Raw genomic sequence first — 15,227 nt, 5'->3', positions numbered from 1 at the left:
CAACAAAGTAACATTACCAGGACAGAGCCTAAGAATAAATGACATTTATGGTATATTGAATCTTCATGACAATAAAAGTATAATCTGAGTTCTGAGGGTTGTGGGCACTCACTTAAAGGGTGGTCACTAAAGTCAATGAAAAGTATGGATGACATATACAGTTATAGCCTATAAAATTCTGTGGTGTGTAGTGTGTAACTGCAAAATAAAGTGGAGACGCATGGTCATCCCTAATCTTATTTACTTTCTATGGTGTTAGAGATAGTGATATATCTTATTGTTCACATGCAATAAAAGATTCTTTACATCAAATATGGATAATAAACAGTAAAATTTCTTGGTAACAAACCTGTGACTGCAACAGTGTGTCCACCACCGCAGGAAACCATCTTGACCTTTCCAGGTATACCAGGGACTCGCTGAGGTTTTTTGTGTTTGTCTAGCTTCTCAGCAGGAAGACCAAGCTTCCCACTTTCAGGTTCTCCAAAGGTATACAGCTCGCCATCTTCTACAAAGCAGAGGGTTCAGTTATATATATATTACACATAATGTCAGGGTAAGTTCTGAGGGCTCCCTTTGCTGGATATTGATAACCCATATGGAAATAGTAATACAGATCTAATATCATACTTCTAGTCAGAATCCAAATGATGGCAGCAGCAGATATTACAAAGACTCAATGGGGAAGACTGATCAATCCTTCTATGGAAGTTTTACTGGCATGAGTTATGAAGATACCAATGGCACCAAACCATCAGTGACTATAAATTAGGGTCATTGACTTTCCATCATGGGGTCTGTCATTTTACTGAATGAAACCATGCAGCATTCTGTGCTATTTTGTCTTAGTTGTATCTTCTGAAAATTCTCTGGATCTTAAAGGGTTTTCTGGATCTATAATACAGATGACCATTTTTAGGACCTGATTGATAACCTGAAATGACAGGAATACCTCCTTAATGTACCATGGCAGAGGAACACGTACATTAAGGTACTGATTCTCTAAGGATCACTGAAAGTCTCGGCTCAGCTAACATCTTCTGACATACTTCAATGAAGCATCAGACGATGCTTAAAATCCATATACCATTTATTATGTATACACGAGATGAATATTACTTACGTGTTACAAATGCTGAATGATAATAACCACAAGAAATCCAAGAAATAGGCTTCTCAATATCTATCTGCTGGGGAGAGAGGATGTTTTTCTCATTTCCAAGACCCAGCTGACCTTCTGAATTTTCACCCCACATAAAAAGTTTGCCATCCACTGAAAAGAATCAGAAATATTGTTATAGGTTTTAATGTTTGTTACTTCTTATCTGTAAAACTGCGTCACTCTGAAGGAACCAAAATGTTCTTATGTTATTATCACAGCCGAGGCTAGAAGGAGACCGAGACTATTGTTCACGTTACATAAGTGTCTGCAATAACCTGGATTGGTCTGCCTGCAGTTATAACTAAACAACATAACTAAATCGTTATCACTTTATGGACTGGTTTATTTGTACCCAAATATGATCCAGCCCTGGCTCCATTGTACAAATGAGCCGAGAACACTAAAGATGAGTTTGATAAGAACACCTCACCAACTCCAGCATAGCTCAGGAGGGTCAAGCACGTAAATTTATTTAATTGTAAAGATGGAACGTGATTAAAATCTAGCAGGTTTTATCCTTGTTTCCCCCAGCATCAAGGGCACAGTTAGCTGACCCCATATACATAAGAATATTATATACCACATATCAATGTGGCGTAAAGTACTTATGTGTATTGCATAATAGGCTACATTTACAGAGACGTTTTTAGTCCATTGTTCTGATCCTATATTGGATCAGAACAATGGAATGAAAAATGGCGGGTGTAAACCCAACCTAAGGTTTTGTTCACATGTAGTAAGCTCCTTCACAAATTCAGCATGGCAGGCAGTACTATTTTTTCTTTCAAAATGATGATACCATGACTGACCTCTTACTTTGTATGTCAGTGCATTACTGATATCAGTCATTATTGTGAACAGAGCCTTGGAAGATATTCGAAGGAGTGGAATATCGCGTATCGCTCTAACTGCGTGCTCTGCACTAACCTCACCACAACGGCCTTGTGGATTCACTGCCTATCCCTGTATTACTGAGGTCTAATGGTTTGGACTGATGTCCTTGAGGTACCGCAGTGAGTCTCTCTTAGTGAAGCTCACAATATATACCCTAACTGTTCCTGACACAGAGTATACAGAACACTGTATTTATTGCAAAAATTGGACTATAGAGCAGATACTTGCTGATACTTATAGATATCCTGACGATGAGACAGATCTTATTCATGTCATACGCAGTTGTCCGAGATTATTTTTTTTGGAGTATTTTGCAGGAGAGTGACCAACTTATTAGGATACACTGCTGAAATACCTGTGACATGGGGGCAATGTTTGTCCATCCTACGACTCCTCTACTGGGGCCATAAATTGATAGTAATCCATTGGAGAGGAGTCGATACCCCCAAATTGTCCAATTTTAAATCTGAAGAAAATTCAACTCTCCCAAAGGAGAAATTTGTATATTTAAAGAGAGGTACATGTAGGAAATCTGAGGATCTATGGATCTCGTGGCTGGATACTCCAGGTCTGGCAAACAGGACCCTTCCTAAGAGTAGAGACTAGTTACAATCTAGATAACTGTGTTGGGACTCGGATGGTTCAGATGCTGACCCTCTTAATGATTTTCTGAACCCGATGTATTAAGTATAGTTTTACCTGTCACACAGGACGTCACACGTATTGTAGATGCAGGCCTATGTTCCCTAGAAAAACAAGATCTGTTCATCAACACTTCCCCCTGGCATCAGATGGGTGAACAACCCCACTGATTTCTGGATTATTCCTGGACTACCTTTAGCTATGGCCTTAATTGTACCAAGTTGAGGCCACATTCCAATACTTCATATCTACTCTTGGAGAGTGGGGATGGGACTGAGGGAAGGGGCATTGGGAGCATTAGGGATTGTGGGTTTGTACTTTGTGTTCTCTTTTTGTATTTGAAAATAATAAAAACTATCTGTTCAAAAAAACGGGAGTTAAACAGCTAAAATGCTTAGTGAAAAATACTGAAAAACTTTTTTAACAGATTAATTTGATGCCAAGGTATGAGTGAAAAGCAAGCCAGTAAAACTAAAAATGCAGCCCAATCTCTTCCAATGCTATGTTTTCTTCTATCGCGTTTTTTACATTAGTGTAAATGGGAATGGACACAGACAAAGAGAGCTTCATCTGTGATAGTTACTCTGCTATAGTTAAGGTACATTGCTGTCACCCTATGTTGGAAGACAGCATTGGACATTAACAACGGTAATGTGAATCCACCCTTGGGAGCCCATTGGGTATTCCTAACTAGTAATTGATAGTTTACTCTGTAGCAGGATGCATATGGTTATAGCTGTCAATGACTGAGTAAAACCACCCACTGAACTCCAGAATGAGCAGAGATTTAAATGAATAAAGGACAAGTTATACTGAAACTATATATCGATCAGCTCAGCATCTCCTGTTAATAACATACTGCCTGCAGATAAGACTGCATTTTCAATGTGATAGATTCCCTTTAAAGTTAAAGGCCTGAAGCTGGAGACTACAGTGCTGAGAAATTTTGATCACAACATGTCTTCTTCCGATTTCTGTCTGATGCCATGAGGACACTGAACGGATTTGAATCAATATACACACATATATCATATCACTATCATATCTTGACTGTAGATGTTGAAGTGGATGGGAATTTGAATCTATACAAGATTTCTAGACTGAAATAAGACCAGGCGATATTATCATCAAAATCTCAGAAGATAGTACAGTGATACAAGTCTTTATGTCTCATTACAAGGGAATAAGAGATATCTCTAATGCTCAGAGTGAAGCAGATATTAATGTGCTGAAGATCTCCTACCTGTTAAGGCTGCAGATGTATTTGATCCTGCTGACAGCTGTTTGATTCTGTGCTGTCCATTAAAGAAGGTAATTTCATGAAAGCTTGATCTCTCTGTGATGTCACCAAGGCCCAGCTGGCCTTCACTATTCCAGCCCGAAGAGAAAACCTTTCCTTGAGCTATAAAAGACAAAGCATACAAGCGTACGTTATAACTTCTTGAAGACAGCTACTGGTTACTGAACTGCAAAGGCCTCATCACGTTATACAGCAACCTCCAGCCTGAACCATTTGTCACCAGTCATGATGGACGTCTGTGACTAACAAGGCCATGCTCCAGATGTTTCAGGATGTTTGCAGAAAGTTATGGAGAGAAGGCTCTGGCTTTTGACAGCTAGTGTTAAAATTATTAACTGTTGACACAAGAGCATTTGCGTATCTGTTTTTTGTAGACACAAAGACTATAACATAAATGTCCTTATGTTTGGCATGTATTAGGGCTAAATAACAGATACAGGGAACACAGTACAAGATTAGGCTCTCCTTGTACTGAGACCGTAGTTTGTCACTCCAGAAGATCACTATGCGCTATGGGATGTCAGCATTGTTCAATGTTGCGTGTCCCTGGAATTACAATGACAGTTACGTGAAGATAAACTTCTGCACAGATGAATGGTCGGATTTTGATCTATTCTGTACTGCAAATGAAACTGGGCGTCATCTTCTAAGCTTAGGGCAGCAAACAGAGTTGACGCAAACCATCAGAAGATGTTTGTGTGACACTGGGCTATGAGCCAGGTGTCCTGCTACAGGTGTTCCATTGACTTAACGCCAATGCTCTCAATTTTATCATGGTACATAGCAAGACGGCAATAGAGGCTGGAATTGAGGTCAGTGATGAGTCCCACTTTTTCCTTGAATGTAATGATAGCCAGAGGTTGGTCTGCAGACCACATGGGCAAGGCCATAGAACATCCTTCACAAGGGAATCTGACACCTGTCCTACTCCCTGGATTGTGGTATGGGGTGGCATCATGTATGGTAGCCAGTTCCCTCTAGCCCTCATTTCAGGTACACTAACAACTCAGCTTTATGTTAGTTTGGTCCTGGAATCAGTGGCTTCAGCTTTTTCTTCTTGGGGTTGCAATTTTAATGTTTAGGAGTGTAAATTATGAGCACAGCCATGCTTCCAACTTATGGACATGTAAGGAATATGGGAAGAACTGTAATAACTTTCCAAAATATGTCAAATGTAAGGGTTTTCAAATTGCTCAAATTTGCACCCAAGCTGACCATAAACATAAGACAAATATTGGCCAAAATGGTGGCTTTGAAAATCTGTCAATCATTTAGCAATTATATGTAAACAATGAGTTGGATCACCAAAATCAACTGATCATCTGGCATTTTGCACAAGCTTTTTGTGTGGGTTCTTTCTTCTTTTTTAAGGTGTTATCCCCTTTCTAATATTGATGGTCTATCCTTAGCATAGGTCATCAATATTAGATCTGTGAGGCTCTGACTTCTGGGACCCCTGCAGATCAGCTGTTCCAGGACAGTGTGCCTCCCAGTTATGCTTACATGCCAAGAGCCATGTTGCTCACTTGCTGTACAAAGTCTAACTGTGTTTTAGGTACAGCACGGATGCAACTGAAGTCTTTGGGTCAGAGCACAGTAACTGAAGCCACAGGTACACATTGTATGGCATAGCTCCTGGCATGAAAACATTGCCAGCAGACAAAATGGCTAGGGATCTGCAGTGTCCGAGGTGTCAGACCCTCGCACATTTAATATTAATAATAGAAAGTGCATAACCCCTCTGATCTATTCCGTGGTCAACTGATTTAGTCTATTTTGATGCTGGAGGGATTGTTAAAGGGGCTCTATCATTGACAAAAGTCCTATTTTAACTAATCACACCCTTGCATAGCCTTTAGAAAGACTATTCCACACCTACCTTTTGTCTGTAAATTGCCTCAGTAGTGTTTGAATAAGTCTGGTTTTATTCACATGCTAATTAGGCTCCAGCCAGCACAGGAAGTTGTCAGCCAGCTCTCCTCTCTATGCTGTGTGCTATGTATGAGAGCAGGGAGGAGTCAGCAGCAGCCTGTGCTGTATACACAGAAGACAGTGCACGAAGAGACTTCCCCGATGCACAGAGAAGCTAATTAGCATATGAATAAAAATTGACTTATTCAAACACTATTGAGGCAATTTACATACAAAAGGTAGGTGTGGAATAGACTTTTTAAAGGCTATGCAAGGATGTGATTAGTTATAAATGACTTTTTACAATGATAGAGCCTCTTTAATGTGAATATTCCCATGGATGACTGATCAGATACATTCTGGCCAATCCTAATCTTATTTGTATAGTTGGTTTTACATTAATATACGTCTTTATATTTGGATGTCAAAAATAAGACTACCTGTAGAAACCAAAGTGTGATTCCTTCCACAAGCAACAAGCTTTACTTTTTCAGATTTTAATGCTGCAAAACACAATTTAATATAAGATGTTAGATTCAATAAATAATGCAATCTCTTTATGATTTTGCAGAAGTGACTTCTGCATACAATGCCGATATCCATGCAAAATACAGTGTGCAATAGAAAAGACATCAATGCAATGAGACAAATATACAAGTAGGTCATAAAGAACAAGTTAGAAAATTATTGGTCAAATAACCACACAGTTAAATTCTGTAATGGTCATGTAGTGCAGCTAATAGTAGCCTTACCTCCGTTTCCACACAGGGTACGGCCATACACTTCAGCCACCTGCAGCGGCCAATGACAGCTTTGGATTAAAAGTAACATCAGTGTTATCTGCATACTCAAAGTCAATGGCGACTGCAAATGGCTGGGGAATTTGTTCGCACATGGGTGTCGGGACGTGTGCCTGTACCTTTACATAACTATAAATCCCTTGCATCAACATATATTTAAATTCTAGTTGACTGTAGCCACCACTAGAGGGAGATAGGGAGCATACTGCATACTTGAGACATGACATCAACCCCTGGCCTCTCTGGTGGCAATTTTAGAGCTATAATGGCAGACCTGATAACATTAGTGATATACTGTATTTTTGATATTCCAATGATATGCCTTTTATAAATGTATTCACATAGACATCCTTTAAAATTACTTTACAGAATCACCTGTCCATACAAAGAATAACAAATCAGCCGAGAGTTATAATGCAGTCACCTCGGCTGCCTGCAACTCTTGTATTGTTAGAATAATCTGTAAACATCAGGAATCATGTGCTATACTTGTTCTTGATACAAAAGTGATAGGTTCCCTGCTGCTGGCTATAATAATTTCAGGAAGCCTAAGAAAGAATCAAAGCAGATTAAGTGTGTGTCTGCCTCCTACTATGGATAACAAGTCAGGAACTCGGGAGAGTTCCCTTTGGCTGTCACATCTACATTGTTCTGCATTCATTTAGGGATTTGTTCTAGGGTCTGAAATAATTTCAGGGGGTCTGGTCAAGGGTCTGCTCTAATTTATGAGTTTGTGCCGGGTTGCAAAGTAATTTAGAGGGCTTATCTGAATTCTGCAATAATTTAGGGATCTGGTTTGGGCTTTGCATTAATTTAGATATCTGGTTTGGGGTCTGTAATCAGAGACCTACATCCGCAGGATTAGTCAGTAGTATCTGGGGGCTTCAAAATCCGAACCCCACACCATTCAGCTCATTTGGCTGCCTTTAAGCTCCAGATGAGGCCTTGCTCCTTTTCAAGATATGAGTGTAGATATGTAGCTCCATCCACTATATAGTGGAGACACCAGGGTACTGCAGCTCTAGTCCTACTACTTGAAAGGGAGCACAGCGACCTATCACTTGGATAGGTGATCAGTATAAAAGATGATAAGGGGGGACCTGAAAACCCCTTCATGGGGATTTTTAGGGGACTATACAACTAACGTGGCTGGAGTGTGTCAGCAGTTCCTTCAAGATGAAGGCATTGAAGCTATGGACTGGCCCGCCCGTTCCCCAGACCTGAATCCGATTGAGCACATCCAGATCATGTCTCGCTCCATCTACCAAAGTCACGTTGCACCACAGACTGCCCAGGAGTTGGCAGATGCTTTAGTCCAGGTTTGGGAGGAGATCCCTCAGGAGACCATCCGCAATCTTATCAGGAGCATGCCCAGGCGTTGTAGGGAGGTCATACAGGGATTCCAAATCCAGGCCTTCATTGGTTAATAAATTTGATTTCCATGGATGATTTGTGTGTGATTTTGTTGTCATCACATTCAACTTTGTACAGAACAGAAGTATTCAATGAGAATATTTCATTCCTTCAGATCTAGGATGTGTTATTTGAGTGTTCCCTTTATTTTTTTGCGTAGTGTATTATGCCAAGGTCCCAAATCACAATTACAAAATTATCTTTAAAATAATGATTACATTCAACAGGCTAGCAGTGTATGACTCTCTCCCTTATACTGTTCTTTCCTTTATATCTAATTTGCGTTTTTTTTGTGGCAAAGATAATATGCACTCTTAGGGTAGATTCACAGTACTGATACGCTGCCTGATTCTGAACGTTAAAACACGTTCAGAATCAGCGCGTATAAAGCAGATCCCATTCATTTCAATGGGAGCCGGCATACGAGCGCTCCCCATTGAAATGAATGGGCTGCTTTTTTCACTACGAGCGCTCCCATTGAAGTCAATGGGAAGTGCTCGCGTGTACGGCTAGCTCTGCTCATTCCGAGCCGTACACGCGCTTTTTGGTCAGGATTTTGGTCAGGAAAAATCAGCTCAGTAAAATTCTTGTGGCGTTTTTTGAGGCGTTTTCCGCCTGAAAAAAATCAATGCAAGTCAATGGGAGGCGGAAATTCCGCCTCGCGGTTTTTGACAACTCCGCTTCACAGAACCGTGAGGCGGATTTTCTGCCTCCCATTGACTTTCATTGATTTTTTCAGTGATGTCCTCCATCTTCTTCTCACGACCGCCTCTTCTGACCACCGACTGTGCATGTGTAGTGGTCATTTTCCTGTGGCCTCTTACGCGATTGTCCGTTCGGCCACATTGTAAATGTGGGCAGAGAAGTTGCAGATCAAGTTGGACCACGACGGGCTACTTTGGAATGATGGAGTTACTATAACCTGTACCAAACAGCTGGTGCAAATCACAGCTGAAATCTATAACAGTACTGACTGGTATATATTTCAATTCTGACATACGAGGTCTCAGATCTTCTGATATGCACCAATATAACAGGCTTGAACCTCTTCATAATTCTGACACAAGTCACACCGTTACAGAAAGATCTTAAGACCACTGAACTAAGCCATGGCCTTAATATGACTTTACTATTGACTACATTGCTGGAGAAGAACAAAAACTGGAAAAGCCTTTGACCTTACCTTTCACACATGTTGGTTTGGTGATAACATTTCCAGATCCAATCGCCAGCTGTCCATTAATGTTGCTGCCAAAAACATAAAGTTTGCCATTCCCTATGAGAAAAGAGTTGTATTACTTACCACTAATAGAAGCCAATTCTGAAATTGTAATAAAAGTATTTAAAGGTAAAGTTCTAGTTTCCATAACAGCCATAGAGTTGTATGCAGCACTAGAGTGTATGCTTGCTGACTGCTCCATACAAATCCTCCTCTATGATAAGTGTTATCCTTCTAACAGCCTTGTCAAAGCTGGCATCACCACTGCAGCAGGCATGCTAACATACAGTACGTATTGCTGTAGGTGGTAAGCACAGGCTGGCAGAAGCACTGAAGTTGTGGAGTTGGAGTGGCGGGTGCATTGAACATGCATATATAGTTTTATATCCCTTTCCCTGCTCTTGGCTGCATTTATACAGCACCAAGGCTGTGAAGTCAGACGTAATAAATCCGACTCTAGCTCTACAATAACATTATTAATTATGTTTACTTCTATAAAATTATTGATATTGTGCAATTAATTAAATGTATAGTTTGTTGAATATTCACTTTCATAAGAATTCAGTCACAGTTCACAGCTTCGGTCTGACTATAGCTATCAGTCAGTCCTGAAGGAGTCGGTGGTTTGGACTACTGTCTCCACCACATGGATAACAAATTTCCTGCTTTTGACATGGAAAATGTGTGAGCCTCATAATGGAAAAGCCTAGCCTATCTTACTGAAGTTTCAGTGCCATAAAAAGTAATAAAACCAGCAGGTGGCCAAATTGATAGAGGCTACTGGGTGTGCCCAGTCAAAGTTTCCACAGCCAAATCTTTATTGGGTTTTTACAAGGAATTTGTCCATATGAACATGCCGTTAAAATTTGCTAAAATTGTTTCACAAAATGTTGGTAATATAAAAAACAGTTAGTCCTCCAATCACACTCATAAATTGTACAGAACAGAGCTTTACGCAGTGACCCTATGGCCTGGGGTTGGAACTTGAGAGCAGCTATTCCAATCTCACAAGTGATTTGCCAAAATGGAATAACCCTTTAAAAGCACAATAAAAAACAGAGGCGCAGATCTACTAATAAAATAAAAAAAACAAAACCTGGCATAGGGGGGTCCATAGACCCAGGGGACTTGGAGTATATTCACATGGTGAGATCAAAACTTTTTTCTCATTTACTTGCATTTGTAAAACCTGGCATACTTGTATTAAGCGTTTCAGACATTTTGTTAGGCCTTGTTTTACAAGGTGTGTGGCTTAGGAAAAAGGTCAGTGGCTTCTCTGGAACGTGGTTTAAAATTCAACAACAAGCCCGAAAAAGTGCCAAAATGATGCAAGATTTTTTGATTTAAATTAAACTTGCATGTTGGTGGTGAAAACTTACGCTAGACTGTCGATGTACCAGATTTAGGAATGGTGTGTAAAACAATGTGTAAGGCTATCTGGTCTAGGTGTACAATGTCAATCTATTAGACAGTACGAGTAAGGCTATGTTCACATTGGCGGCGGAGTCCCTGTTAAAGACTTCATCAAAGAGTTGGTTGAAAATCAGCAAAGGTAAAACTCCTGCACAGTGGACTTCTTCCTCTGCCAGTTTCATTTTTTATAATAATGGATACCCAGTGTAGTCCATTATAATCTATGGGGTCCCTCGGACTCACTGTTTTAGTGGTCTGCCTATTCATTGTTTGGGAACCTCCACAGACCCGATCAACAGAAAGGCGACGCTAGTCTGAATTTATCGTAAATCTGCCCCAATTGTTCATTAGTAAGACTTTTTAGACTTTCTTGAAAGTTTCATTCTTGCAGGGAAAATCACCAACAGGATGGCTGCTGCACCTCAATAGTGAAGAATGGATTATAAGGCCAGTCATATTCTCATACATGGAAAATGGGGGGCTGCACGAGAGATTACAATTTGCGAGCAGCTTTTGAGTCCTGCATAAATAATATTCACCTGTAACTAAAGCTGAGTGTTCATCTCCGCACGCTATATATGCCGGCTTGTCATTTTTCAACCAAAACTTGCTTGGACAATTATCTGCAAACTTGCTTTTTCCAAATGTGAATATAGCTCCAGAATCTGCAAAAAAAAAAAATATATATATATATATATAAAAAGAATAAAAGATACATTTTCAGTGCTGGGGTCACTCTCTTACAGTTGTACAAAGTCCAATTCCACACAATAATACCCCCTAAACCTGTAAAACCACTGATCTGAAAAGAGTAGGAAAACACAGGATTAAAGGGGTCAACATACTGATAATCTCTAGGCAGAGGTATGACTTAAAGCTCCTGGGCCCCAATATAAATAATATAATAGGGCCCCAACTTACCATGTGCTACCTATGATACTGGTATTTCCTTATGTTGTGAGGCTTTTGGGCCTCTTCCAGCTCCATAGTCTGGTAGCAATTTCTACCTGAGCTAATGGGTGTTAGTAGGAGGCGAGCAAAAGACAAACCATATAAGGGCTCCAATAACAGCCCGGAGAACCAGCCATGTCAGGTCCCTGTCAGAAGGACCCAAAGTCAATTACATAAGGACAGAAATTAGTCTTACTGATGAGCTATTTTATTATTATTATTATTATTATTATATTATATAGCACCAACATATTCCACAGAGCTATCATTAGGATTGGTCATCAATATCAAAGAAGAAGGGGACTGACTATGGCCTGTCGATCAGGTGTCTGAAGATGCTGCCATTATTAGCAGAGTACTTTGGTCTCTTCATTGTTTACAGTGATCAGTCTACCGCCACATGGTCTTTTTTGTAATGGCAGTGCAGGATGTTACAGTTTTGTCCTATTCACCTTAAACTGGTCATATTAAGTTAATGATTGGGGGGGGGGGGGCACACAGTGGCTCAGTGGTTAGCACTGCAGCCCTGGCGTTCAAATCCCACCAAGGGCATAAAACCATCTGCAAGGAGTTTGTATGTTCTCCCTGTGTTTGCATGGATTTCCATCCCATATTCCAAAAAGACATACTGATAGGGAGAAAAGTACATTGTGAGCTCTATGTGGGGCTCACAATTTACATTAAAAAAAAAAAAAAAAAAAAAAAAAGTTAATGATTGTAAGACATTGTTTTTAAACAAAAGTACAACAGAACAAATTAACATGACTAAAGGTGTGCCTGGTATTTACAAGGTTGGCATCTGACACGGATTCTGCAGAACATGTGCCCATTCCATGGTATTGTTCAACCACAACAGGTCGGTTATTTATTACGGAGGGTTCATTGATCAACATTTAGTGACCTGTGTAAGCCAAGTTCTGCCATTTAGATCGTATTTTACTGTAGTCTGTTAGATCTGCCTACTAGGTACAGATAATATAAAATTTCACAAAAACCCTTGCATCATGGGATAATATTATGGAATAACTATTTAAGCAATTCCCTAAATATTCATTAAAGGATTAAAACAGGATTAAACATTGATTGGATACCCATAGGATCAATCAATGTATGGTAGTGGAGAGTCAGACTTTTCGGACTTTCGCCAGTTTGCACAGTGGAAGGGTTATGACACCCACATAGATTGCTTTTGTACACAATAAATGAGTCACAGCACCTTCATTGGCTGGGATTCCAGAGTTCAGAGCCCCACTGATCTAACACTGAGAATCTATACTATGGCAAGCACCTTTATAGTCTAGGCTTACATTTACAAAACCGCTGTTGAAACATCATCATTATAATGTATAGGCGACACGACGGCCAGAGCATAGGCTGGCTGGTGAGGGGATTTGAAGAAGAATTTTTAGAGTACGTATATGAAAACTAGTTGGACTATGTACTGCAAGTTTCTTCCCATTCTGCAAAATCCAGCAAATCTGAATATTCCCCTATAGGCTAAGGCCCCACGTCGCAAAAAATACAGTGTTTTCTTGTTGCAGAAAAAAAACCACAGTGTTTTACAGTCCAGCAAAGTTAATGTGATTCTGGCTTATCATATCCTCAGTTTGTGGAAATAAACACAATGCGTTTCCACTGCATTTTTTCTGCAGCGTTTCTTCAGCTGTATTCAGCAATTTGATGCCTTAGCCTTTAAGGGGTTTTTTAAGATATGCCACCACTTTATGATCAGCGAGAGTCTGAGCTCTAAGACCTCCACCAATTCTGGAAAGGAAAGCGATACAACAGTGATTTCTCTCTGTGCCCCATTCCCTGGATTTATTAGGATCCCTTCCAAATATAATGTGATGCCATATAATAGAAATACGCAATGACAATACCAGTTATCCTCTGATAATAGAAAGTACAACATTGGGGAGGAAGGGGCAGGAGACTGAAGGCAATGGATGAATCAGTGGATAACATGTAGGAAAGATAACACAATCCCATACATATCTGTCATCATTCTGTGCTGTATAAGGTGCAGGTACACGACATTCACTACACCCTGTACACAATGTCTGATGTGTCACAGTGATGAGCACAGGATCAGTGACATCACCATATACAGGGGCTTCCCCACCAATCAGATCTGACCTGCATATATACTATAGGACTAATCTATAGACTGACAGCACGATGGTGCCTATACTATACACACTGCAGCTCTGTGCAGTACTAGGAGCTGACACTGATGGCACATACCGGGCACCGGCTTCTCCTCCTCCTCGGCAGCCATGCCCTGGACACCAGTGACAGCGGATCAGCAGCTCTCACCCGCCTGTCACATCCAGTGATCTCCTGCTAAGAGCTGCTGCTCTGCCTTCTTCTGCGACCGGAAGTAAACAAACTACTGGTCTATAGCAACGGAGGCGTGAGTAGCCATTGTCACCTGCGGCCCGACATCGCCACCTTGTGGATGGCGGATCGGGCATCAGAACCTTACATTGTACTATAGTCGGGAAGAACTTAGGTCACATGACATTCTCAAGTCATGTGACAGGGAAGGCAGAGCAGTGGGGTGGGGAAGAGCAGCTGTGGAGAGTATGCATGATAAAGTGGGGGAATGGAGAAGGAAGGGAAGATGTGGGATGTATGGTATAAACTGGGGGGAAGGGGAGCTGTGGGGTGTATGATGTAAACTGGAGAGGAAGGGGAGCTGTAGGTATGTATGGTGTAAGCTGGTGGAAGGGGAGCTGTGGGGTGTATGGTGTAAACTGGAGAGGAAGGGGAGCTGTAGGTATGTATGGTGTAAGCTGGTGGAAGGGGAGCTGTGGGGTGTATGGTGTAAACTGGAGAGGAAGGGGAGCTGTGTAGGTATATATGATGTATAATGGGGGGAGGTGAAGGAAGGGGAGCTGTAGGGATGGTATAAACTGGAGGGAATGAGGAAGGGAGTGTATGGTGTAAGCTCATGGAAGGGGAGTGGTGCGGTGTATGGTGTAAACCGGTGGAAGGGGAGCTGTGGGGTGTATGATGGGGGGGTTCATTAGAGGGAAATGGGGAATTGTGAGATGCTTTTTAGTAATGTGAAGGAAGGACATAAAGAGATAGTGTGATGCTTGTTAGTAATGTGGGAGTACATTGGAGAGACATATGGTAATAGTGAGATGCTTTTTAGTAATATGGGGGTACACTGGAGGATAGTGGCATGCTTGTACTGCAATGTATTATGCCTGTGAAATAAACATTACTAAAGAACCTATTATTCCTTGGTTCTCGCAAGGCCTATTAAGTGCAGCATGATGGCAGCTGGGTGACTCTCTTCTCAGGACCTAGGCTTCCACAGTAACCCCTTATACCTGAGTGTCAGTGTTCCTGGAAAACCGTCAAGATAGGTGTTAACACTGTCTGTGGCCATTGATCGCCTGGGCACAGCTCCTGTTATCTAAAATATATTTATCCATTTTTTTTTTATGTTGTTTTGCTGTAAAACTGATCTACTGTTATGTCTGATATGTAGATGATTGTAGGTGTGGTCTG

The 15,227-nt window shown here is 40.9% G+C and overlaps 1 protein-coding gene across 2 annotated transcripts in view; it reads right to left on the bottom strand.

Moving 5' to 3' along the window:
- RPGR (retinitis pigmentosa GTPase regulator) overlaps window positions 1-14,080 on the bottom strand; it is a 38,571-nt gene extending 24,491 nt beyond the window's left edge. For both annotated transcript variants that reach the window (XM_075263970.1, XM_075263971.1), the window contains exons 1-7: window positions 13,950-14,080; window positions 11,294-11,419; window positions 9,306-9,398; window positions 6,350-6,412; window positions 3,942-4,100; window positions 1,124-1,273; window positions 350-508 (exon numbers count right to left, since the gene is read on the bottom strand). In XM_075263970.1, the coding sequence (XP_075120071.1) occupies window positions 350-508; window positions 1,124-1,273; window positions 3,942-4,100; window positions 6,350-6,412; window positions 9,306-9,398; window positions 11,294-11,419; window positions 13,950-13,983 (784 nt within the window). In that variant the 5' untranslated portion in view covers window positions 13,984-14,080. The remainder of the gene's footprint in view (window positions 1-349; window positions 509-1,123; window positions 1,274-3,941; window positions 4,101-6,349; window positions 6,413-9,305; window positions 9,399-11,293; window positions 11,420-13,949) is intronic.
- Window positions 14,081-15,227: the final 1,147 nt, after the last annotated feature.

Source organism: Leptodactylus fuscus, chromosome 2 (assembly GCF_031893055.1).
Source record: "Leptodactylus fuscus isolate aLepFus1 chromosome 2, aLepFus1.hap2, whole genome shotgun sequence".
In the NCBI taxonomy this organism is placed as follows: Eukaryota; Metazoa; Chordata; class Amphibia; order Anura; family Leptodactylidae; genus Leptodactylus; species Leptodactylus fuscus.
Note: the sequence above shows the minus strand (reverse complement) of the source record. Positions and strands in the feature narration are given on the sequence as shown.